The sequence below is a fragment of the Anguilla rostrata genome, chromosome 10 (genome assembly GCF_018555375.3).
Source record: "Anguilla rostrata isolate EN2019 chromosome 10, ASM1855537v3, whole genome shotgun sequence".
NCBI classification, from domain to species: Eukaryota; Metazoa; Chordata; class Actinopteri; order Anguilliformes; family Anguillidae; genus Anguilla; species Anguilla rostrata.
The window spans coordinates 4,071,141-4,079,843 of NC_057942.1; the positions used below are offsets into that span (position 1 = coordinate 4,071,141).

The window sequence follows — 8,703 nt, forward strand, 5'->3', positions numbered from 1 at the left end:
GCCGGCTCGTGTCCATAGCTTGAGCGATGGATGGCACACCTACCTCTTAAAACTGGAAACAGAAGGGGGTATATTCCCTCCTCTACGAGCAGCGGCAAAGCCGGGAATGCACAAACAAAAATCTACCGGCAGCGCAGGGAACATGCCCGCACCCCTCAGCTGAGATATGAAATGGACACAAATTAAATCGGAGTGCACTCGAGTAGCGCGAGGGACACTGTGTCCGGGGGCCAGGAATTTCCCTGAGGGGGGAGGCTGGGGTGGTAAACTTCAGAGGCGAGAGCCGAGGCTAGGCTATTCCCTTACGGTTGTCCCGTAAACAGTGCGTCACTGACAGCTGTCGGGACAGCGTAACGGGGCACACCAGCATGGCGGTACGTCGGCCGGACCAAAATGGGGGAAAGGTCAGCTGTCAGCGACGAAAACCAGGGAGGGAGAGAGACGGACGCAGAGGCCAGCCGGCGGGACAAACAAGGACAACCTCCCATGAGAAAATGCTACAAAGGAGGAGGAAGTGGACTCTGGCACCCCAAACCAAATCAGGTTATTTAAAAATGCCACAAACTCTCCATGTAACTCTGAATAAAGAGAGAGAATAATAAATGTTTTTTTTTTTTTTTGAAATAGCCAAGACATTTATGACTTTGGTCTGAAAGAAAGGCCACCAGTCATGAAGCAAAAATTCATGTTTTCTTCCAAGTTGTGCATGTTTGTTTTTTTTAATTGCATGGATAATTAGAATTCATAGATCCCCTTCAGTTTTGATACACCCACATTCAGCTAACCGAATATAAGCAGTAGTAGCCTTCAGTCCGGTTCCTTCAACTGAAATTGCACAATATCCCGAGGGCAGACTTTCCTATATTAAAGGTCACCAACATGCTGAGCAAGTACTCACTTTTTAACCTTTACTGCAGGTGCACCCGTATCACTGTAAAGGGATTATTACTCATGAACAACATCGAAGCCGGGATGTCGTAACTGCCTTTGCCAAAGCATCTGCTTCTGGATCGCTCTACATCAACCAACGCACTCTTGCATCATTTGCTAGCTTCGGCGTGCCATCGGTTCGGTTCATAATAAACTGACCATATATGGCTGCTCAAAACGGATTGTTTTGAGACATCTCATTGCACTAGCTATCGTAGTGAACACATGCCATCATAGCCCACAGTGTAACTTACAAAAGCGGGCTATCACACATGCATGGTGCAGGTGCACCATAAAGTTTAAATGTGCGGGTGTGCTTTCTGGTTTGTTCTCTAGCTAGCTAACGTTAGCCATGTTACGACTTCCACAATATAAACAGTTAGATACCAGCTCGCAATCGTTAGCTACCTCGTCTTCATTTTGTACCTATGTGAGAAATTGTTTCACTGCTCGAAATTGTTGGGTTGAAAAAAAAATCCATTCAGTCACAAATCACTGTTTTCGGCCAGTATTTCCCAGTAGCCAGCGAACCTTAACGTTAGCAACAGTGTATCAAAAGGCAACAAAAACGTTGCTCACTAACACCAAATAGCGAGTTTAATCTGCAACAGAATTCACAAAACGCTCGCTAAATACTATTTGCAGCTACGCTTACCTTCAACATCATAGCCTCTTGAAGTCATTATTGATGCAGGTTGCAGTATGAATCACTGAAAGTCGGGCTAACTTTCAACTGCTGGCATTGTTTTGATCAGAATTCAAACAATCACCGCGTCCAGCAAAATGTGATGAGCACTGGCCAGTTAGCTGGACTAGCGTTTATCAAGCCAAGTGCACTGCCAATAACCGATATAATGTGGTCATAAAAATATTATTCCCGGCGATTTATTAAGAAACATGATCCCCCTCATTCAACGTAAAAGCATGAAATCGGACCTAAACTCGTCCAATTTATCCTAATTTCCGGGGTAGGGGGACCAAGATGTTTTCCCCACAGCAATTTCTGAGGCAGGTTAACAAAGCTGCTGACGTAGTCAGTCCATGTCCATTCTATCTATTCATAAATGAAATGGCTTGCTCTTGGAAACGTTTTCCATTACTTTTAACGACGTACGTGGGTTTAGTCAGGATATCTCTCCCCAGTCATAAGCGGGTAGCTTCACGCCATGTGCTTTCCAGCTGTGTGAGAAATATTTGCGGTCTGAGCAAAGGCGACGAACGGGACCATTTTGACGAGGTCCAGTCAAGAGACAAACTTCCATGAGCGATCTTTTCACCCATCGTCATGATACCAAAAAGTAAAACACAGCTCGCATTCAATTGGTGATGTCATTCGAAAAGTCGAAAAGATAAGTCAAAGGTGCTGCTAAGATATTAAGTGTTCAGTATTGGTGTTAATGATAAATAAAATCATAATTCAGCAAGTACTGCATAGGTAAAATCGGGCATACAGCGTTCAGCTTTATCGTGACCCAAGTACAAAGCTTCGGAACACATGAAACAAGCCATGAAACAGATTTATAGCAAATCTTTAGTCCAACACAAACCTGCTATATTATGACAATGCACAAGTTCCGTTTTACTGTAAATTTATTTATAACATTCAAAATACAATTCTGATTTACAAGATAAAACACAGAAATATTTACAAAATAGCTTGCTGTTAGTATATGTCCTTTTATCTTGCAACTCACTGCGGTGTTGATGCATTTGCAACAGTTGGAAATACATAAGACAAGTGATTGTAGAGTTTCACTGTTTACTGTAGATTTTAAATGAAAATAAAAATATATAATGGCGATAGCTTTGTAATACTGAGGTAGTTTTAAAACGATGGAAACCATTTGCATGTAGAACATATGCAAAATATGAAACATCTATGAAATTAATATGGAAAATATGCAAAAAGGAAATTAAATGATACAATGACAACATTTTCAACATTCAGATCAAAAAGCTAGTCTTAACGGCAGTATATACACGGTAATTTCCCCCTTAGCCAACTTGGAACGGACAAATGAGCTTATGGAAACTTCCGAAACTTTCTCAGAGCGCCGTCCAATCGATTGGCCGTTTCCCCGATTTCCTCAACAGCTCGTTGGCCTTTGAGAAGTGTTTGCATCCGAAGAAGCCGCGGTGCGCAGACAGCGGGGACGGATGTACAGTCTGCAGGACATGGTGGCGCTTCTGTAAAACATAAATGATCTCAGTAAAAACCCAAAGTACAGTAGCGGGACCACCCAATCTTGCGCGCAAGAATGCCAAATGAGGCCACTGTTTCCAATCAAATCAGACTTGATTTTCTATGCCTTTCGTCTGAGAGAAGGATACATTTGACTTGTGTTATTTATGACATTATAAATTAAGAGTTTGTTTTTTGGCGCAATGGTCAGAGGTACTTTGGGGCTATAAGGCTTCATTTTGCTCTTCTGGCTGAATGGAAGCAAATCCCTTGCAGCAATGCTCCAACATCTAGTATAAAGCCTTCCCAGAAGAGTGGAGGTTGTTATAGCAGCAAAAAGTGGACAAACTCAATATTGATGCCCAGAATTTTGGATGAGATGTTGACGTCAGGCGTCCACATACTTTGGGCCACGTAGCGTACACACACATTTAATGGCAGTGCAGTATAATGGGTAAGGAACTGGTCTTGTAATCTAAAGGTCCCAGGTTCCATTCCTGAGTAGGACACCGATGCTGTAACCTTGAGCGATGTACTGAACCTGCACTGCTTCAGTATATGTCCAGCTTTATAAACGGATGCAATGTAAATGCTGTGTAAAAGTTGTGCAAGTCGCTTTGGATAAGAGCGTCTGCTAAATGGCTGTAAAGTAACGCCTGTAATTTAGTGAACTGGTTTATGGCATTTCCAGCCCGGGACACACCCTGTCGATAGCGATGCCCTTCTTCTGAGCGTAGGACCCCCACAGCATGAAGACCACCCCGTTCAGGTTGCCATTGAGCCACTGGACCACGGCGTCCGTGAAGGCCTCCCAGCCCTTGTCTTTGTGGGAGTTCGCCTGATGCGCTCGAACCGTCAGCACAGCATTGAGCAACAGCACACCTGAAACAGAGGAGGAACGAGGGAGTGTATTCACCACGGGGGACTTGGAATTCACTGTAATTAACATTAACTGTGGAACAGCGTTCTCTCCCTCGCATCAATTTGGCATTAGTCACCCACCACATTGTACATGTAGTTGACTGCATTTAATGTGTGACAACATGTAACAGGCAAACTGCTTTAAAAGCAACACATGCATTCTGCTCCATTGACTTTGTTATAAATGGCTGTTTACACATCAATAAAAATGCATACAGATACAAATCTGCCAAGGGTCCACCCAAAAACTGGCAAAAGCTGATAAACTTCAACCAAAAATACAGTATGTGTGGAGGGAATTCATCAATTACATACATTTCTCATTGTCAAACACACATCACATTCACATTTAAAAGGGGATGAAAGCTGAGTACCTTGTTTAGCCCACCCAGTGAGATCCCCATGTCCAGGGTGCTGGAATCCGTCAATGTCTGTAGCCAATTCTTTGTACATATTCACCAAGCTATAACACAAACATAGCCTGTTTGAACCAGGCATGCTAAACCACAATGACGGAAAAAATTGTCACTGAATGAAATGCGTGCCAAGTGACTTGCAGTACCTGGGAGGGGGCGGGACAGGTCTCTGGACACTGAAACAAAGGCCATGGGCTTGGTTAGGACCATGGTATGGGTCCTGGCCAAGAACCACCACCTTCACCTGCAAATCACAGGAGACATCTGTGATCTGTGAGCTCTACCACCAAGCTCCAGATCCTCCATCAAATACACAAGGACAATGGGCCTCGTTCTCAAAACCAAAAATTGTTAAATTTCTGTTCTTAAAAATGTTCCTGACAAAAAAACAATGTGGGATTCATGACATGTGCATATCCCAAGTGTATGATGATTAATGCTAACTGTCAATTTTATGCGCAGTCCTGCTTAAGTGATTAGCATAAGGAAAAAGCCATGCAAAAGACAGATAAGAAAAATAAATATGAATGCCGAAATGTTCTCTGAAACGTTCTTACAGTTTACGATCAAATGTGATCGTACGCATGTTTTTGTGAATGAGGCCCATCGATTACATTTTAGAACACGACGGTACTCACGTCTCGAATGGCGCACACCTCAGTCCACGTGAATACCTGGTGAGCAGGTGGATAGACAGTGTGCCGCTTTCTTTCGTCTGACACAAAGGACATCAACTACGCGCAAAAAAAAAACACACACGTTGAGTATTTTATTTATAAAATATCCTGTTCAATAATTCTCCCTCCACAGTCCTGAGTTTATTGGTGTTGTATTAATACCTGCTTTTATATGAACATTTCAGAAGTAATACAATGCTGACGTTGTGGTTCCGCTGCTGTGTCATCTACACCACTGATACGCATTACAACTGGAACAGCTATCCAAATCTGTGAAATAAGGATGGGCTGCTCCAGTTGTACTGCAGTTCTGTTGTGTACAGAATGATTAAATCTGAGGTTTAAACTCCAGCTAAGCACATTGCAATTGACCCAATATATATAAAAGATCGTTTTATTTAAAACTACCCCGATGAAGCTCAATGTATTCTTACTCTTTTAAAATAAGGCTTTCCAAACTCTGCGTTCAACTCCTTCCGCCAACTCTCGCCGAATCCATCCGGTGCGTTGTGAGCAGCCAGTCTCTCCAAAGCAACGCGCTTGTTCTTCTCGATTTTGTCCAGCTGTTCCGGACTCAGGGTCGTGACAGTCGGCGGCATATCGCTAGTTGGTTTCAGCTTTTTTACCTGGGACACCTTCGAACATGTTGTTATGAAAACGTGTTAGCCTGTTAGCCAGCTAGCCACTGCAGTGGGTAAGAAAACGCGTGTTGCCGCGGATGCGTAGCTAGGCTAATATAAACATCTCGCATGTGGAAAAGTGGAGTTCTACGTACCGCATAGCAGCCTCTACCGCGCGCGCTTGAGGGCAAAAGAGCTTGCTGCCCATTGAATTCGGTGCAGAAACTCAAGGTGGTTTAACTAACAAAGAAAACCTCATCGGCCCATTTTTTGTCCATCATAAATTTCATTATGTGCACATTTTGATAAAGATATTTATCAAAATGTGCATTTTACAAATGTTTTGCAATATTCCCCATTCACTTTAAAGAGAACTCTGTTTTGCCCTCAACATGCGCAGTACGGGCTTACTTCCGAGACTACACAAGCGTAGCTGAAGGCGTGTTTGCCTGTCTCGTTAAATATGCACGTCTACGGCAGAGAGTCATGCGCTCACGGTGTACAGATTAGTTAACTTAGTTACACCATGCCCATCACACAACATATTGAATATATTGATTCTAAACAGACTGTATGAATGGTAAGTTATGTCCAAAACGTTATATTGAAGTTCCCTAGTTCAATGTTTACTTCCAGAGTCGCTGTACCACGTGCGTATTTCGCGGTAAAACTAGCTAGAAACTCTCAGTAATCGGTGATTCATTAACAGTATGTAGAACTAGGTATCTGCATAAATTTACGCGTGAAACAACGAAGCATAGACGCTAACAATACTGTTCTTTAAAACTGAGATAATTTACCAATTACATCGTCGCCAATGGCAATGCAACACTGAAAAAAACTCACATTATTCTCCGCTTTCTCTTTGGTGTCCTGTTTGTTCGCTTCTAAAGTTCTCTTTGTCCCAACCGGAGAAAAAAACGAGTTTATAGTTTTCTGCCCAATCATTTTTTTTAACTTGAACGTTATATTTTAATGGTCGAGGTTTAAATTAGTTTTGTGATCCGAAATCAGAAGTTGTAAGGAAGCGTTCTGTCTGAATCAACATTTGCTATTTCAACCCATTCCCGCCAAAATTGTGGATAATGGGAGGGGAGAAGGGTTTTTCTGTTGTAGGGGGCGTGCCGCGTGGGGTAATTTTTAGTCAGAGATTTTATCACTTAAAAACGGAAATTGTGATGTTAAAAGATTTGAAAATGAAGGTTGAAATGTTAACATATTCGGTGATTTAAGAAATGTATATTAAATAATTTTTACTGAATTACATTGCTTTACAAACTATTTTTTATTCAAAACATTTTTGAGCATAGCTTCTGATTAATTCCAGATTTTGGATGGACTCATTTGTGACCCAGACAAAGAAACGCAGTGAGCGGAATATTCATTGGGAGAAAGAGCATCACTGCAAAAAGTTTAAAGCTTGTGATGAAGAGGAAGGAGAGGAAGAGGAGACCTCTATTGAAGAAGAGTTCTCTCACCCTCTCCCTTGGAAGAAGATTGAAGCAGAGGGACTGGACTGTGACTACGCACAGCTTTTTCCAAAAGAGGAAGCAGACAGGCTTTTTAAACAACTGGAGGAAGAGGTGGAGTATTTCACAGGTAAGTGGTACCACACCACACCACTGCTTTTTCCTCTCAGTACCCTCTCATTCAAACAAGGCTTCATGAAGGTCAGACTTACAACATCAGGTCAGTCTTGATGATATAAAATACATTTTCCAATGCTAATCCTCTCCTATTGTATGTATTTGCCCGTTTTTTTTTTTTTTTTTTACAATTTGCATGTGTTGCAGATGAGATGGCTCAGGTTCGCGTGTTTGGGAAGCTCCACAGTGTTCCTAGGAAGCAGGCCACTTACGGGGACCCAGGCCTGATGTACACTTACTCTGGGGTACATCATCTGGCTAGGCCATGGACCCCAACACTGGAGTACATACATGGGGCAGTCACCAAGGCCACCGGACGCACCTTCAACTTTGTTCTTGTAAACAGGTGAGAGACAAAACCTACTGACTGGAGAACCAGGCTTTACATAATAGGGGGACATGCAAGGTACAGACGGTTCTTGACTCCAGTGAACCAATCAAAAGGCTTTGCTTTCCAAAGTGCGACAATATGATTGGGTAGACTCAGTGAGACACTGATAACACGCGATGGCTTCTGCCGTTTTAGCACACAAAATGTATTCCTCTCATGCCATCAGCCAATGTTGTAAAAAGATAACCTCAAATCGTGCTTACTTGTCCTTCCTATATTGTGACAACCCCTGCTTATTCACATGGACTGAAGAATGAGTTACAGTGGTCAAGAATCCTTTTTCTTTTTTTCTTTTTTTAAGAACTCCTCTCGATGTGACCGATTGCCCTTTTCCCTCCCCCCACACAGGTACAAAGATGGCAGCGATCACATAGGTGAGCACCGCGACGACGAGAAGGACCTGGACCCCGGCTTCCCCATCGCCTCCGTGTCCCTGGGGGCGGCCCGGGACTTTGTGTTCCGGCACGGGGAGGCCCGCGGCCGAAACGCGCGGCGCCAGGTCGACCCGGTGCGGCTGGAGCTGGCCCACGGCAGCCTGCTGCTCATGAACCCGCCCACCAACCAGCACTGGTACCACAGCCTGCCGGCCCGCAGGAGGGTCCTCACCCCGCGCATCAACCTCACCTTTCGACACATCATCAGTCCGCAAGGACCGGGACCTTCCCAACGACCGAGGCCTTCCCAGAAACTGGGACCTTCCCAGTGACTGAGACCTTGCCTGTGACTGAGACCTTCCCAGAAACTGTCATCTTCCCTGGAACTGGGACCTTCCCAGTGACTGAGACTTTCCTAGTGACTGGGACCTTCCCAGTGACTGAGACTTTCCTGTCATGTCATGGGTTTGAATTATTGATGCACTTGTAAATACAATTCACCAAGTAGAAATGTTTAATAAATATTAAAAGGTACCATTTGGCACA

The 8,703-nt window shown here is 43.6% G+C and overlaps 3 protein-coding genes across 8 annotated transcripts in view; 1 reads left to right on the forward strand and 2 right to left on the reverse strand.

The window, feature by feature from the left end:
- The window catches only part of acacb (acetyl-CoA carboxylase beta), a 37,846-nt gene extending 35,762 nt beyond the window's left edge, over nt 1–2,084 (reverse strand). The window contains exon 1 of one of the 3 annotated variants that reach the window (XM_064353539.1): nt 1,586–2,084. The gene's annotated coding sequence lies outside the window, so the exon portion shown is untranslated. Of the gene's footprint in view, nt 1–43; nt 203–1,585 lie in introns of those variants that run through there. The other 2 variants (XM_064353541.1, XM_064353540.1) reach the window with 2 other exon arrangements.
- Nucleotides 2,085–2,502: 418 nt separating this feature from the next.
- On the reverse strand, nt 2,503–6,839 carry unga (uracil DNA glycosylase a). 2 transcript variants are annotated; one of them, XM_064353563.1, is made up of 7 exons: nt 6,593–6,839; nt 5,561–5,761; nt 5,088–5,183; nt 4,596–4,693; nt 4,408–4,496; nt 3,816–3,994; nt 2,503–3,117 (listed from the first exon to the last, which is right to left on the reverse strand). In XM_064353563.1, the coding sequence occupies exons 1-7, from the start codon at nt 6,692–6,694 to the stop codon at nt 2,977–2,979; spliced, it is 906 nt and encodes a 301-aa protein (XP_064209633.1). In that variant the 5' UTR covers nt 6,695–6,839; the 3' UTR covers nt 2,503–2,976. The 2 variants fall into 2 exon arrangements, with proteins under 2 accessions (XP_064209633.1, XP_064209634.1); XM_064353564.1 differs by lacking the exon at nt 6,593–6,839 and having other exon boundaries at nt 5,561–5,725.
- On the forward strand, nt 5,684–8,691 carry alkbh2 (alkB homolog 2, alpha-ketoglutarate dependent dioxygenase). 3 transcript variants are annotated; one of them, XR_010332791.1, is made up of 5 exons: nt 6,171–6,326; nt 7,074–7,345; nt 7,540–7,738; nt 8,132–8,550; nt 8,587–8,691. XR_010332791.1 is itself a non-coding variant. In XM_064353566.1 (4 exons), the coding sequence occupies exons 2-4, from the start codon at nt 7,081–7,083 to the stop codon at nt 8,487–8,489; spliced, it is 822 nt and encodes a 273-aa protein (XP_064209636.1). In that variant the 5' UTR covers nt 5,684–5,820; nt 7,074–7,080; the 3' UTR covers nt 8,490–8,691. The 3 variants fall into 3 exon arrangements, 2 of the variants coding, with proteins under 2 accessions (XP_064209636.1, XP_064209635.1); XM_064353566.1 differs by lacking the exon at nt 6,171–6,326 and adding an exon at nt 5,684–5,820 and having other exon boundaries at nt 8,132–8,691; XM_064353565.1 differs by having other exon boundaries at nt 6,172–6,326; nt 8,132–8,691.
- The last annotated feature ends 12 nt before the right edge of the window (nt 8,692–8,703 follow it).

Bases quoted from the DNA above. Each gene is read 5' to 3' on its own strand.
- unga (XM_064353563.1), bottom strand. From the start codon at position 6,694: ATGATTGGGCAGAAAACTATAAACTCGTTTTTTTCTCCGGTTGGGACA. The intron at 4,497-4,595 runs GTACTGCAAGTC...TTTGTGTTATAG, and splicing joins CCTGTCCCGCCCCCTCCCAG to CTTGGTGAATATGTACAAAG. The intron at 3,995-4,407 runs GTACTCAGCTTT...CCTCTGTTTCAG, and splicing joins CACTGGGTGGGCTAAACAAG to GTGTGCTGTTGCTCAATGCT.
- alkbh2 (XM_064353566.1), top strand. From the start codon at position 7,081: ATGGACTCATTTGTGACCCAGACAAAGAAACGCAGTGAGCGGAATATT. The intron at 7,346-7,539 runs GTAAGTGGTACC...CATGTGTTGCAG, and splicing joins AGAGGTGGAGTATTTCACAG to ATGAGATGGCTCAGGTTCGC. The intron at 7,739-8,131 runs GTGAGAGACAAA...CCCCCCACACAG, and splicing joins AACTTTGTTCTTGTAAACAG to GTACAAAGATGGCAGCGATC.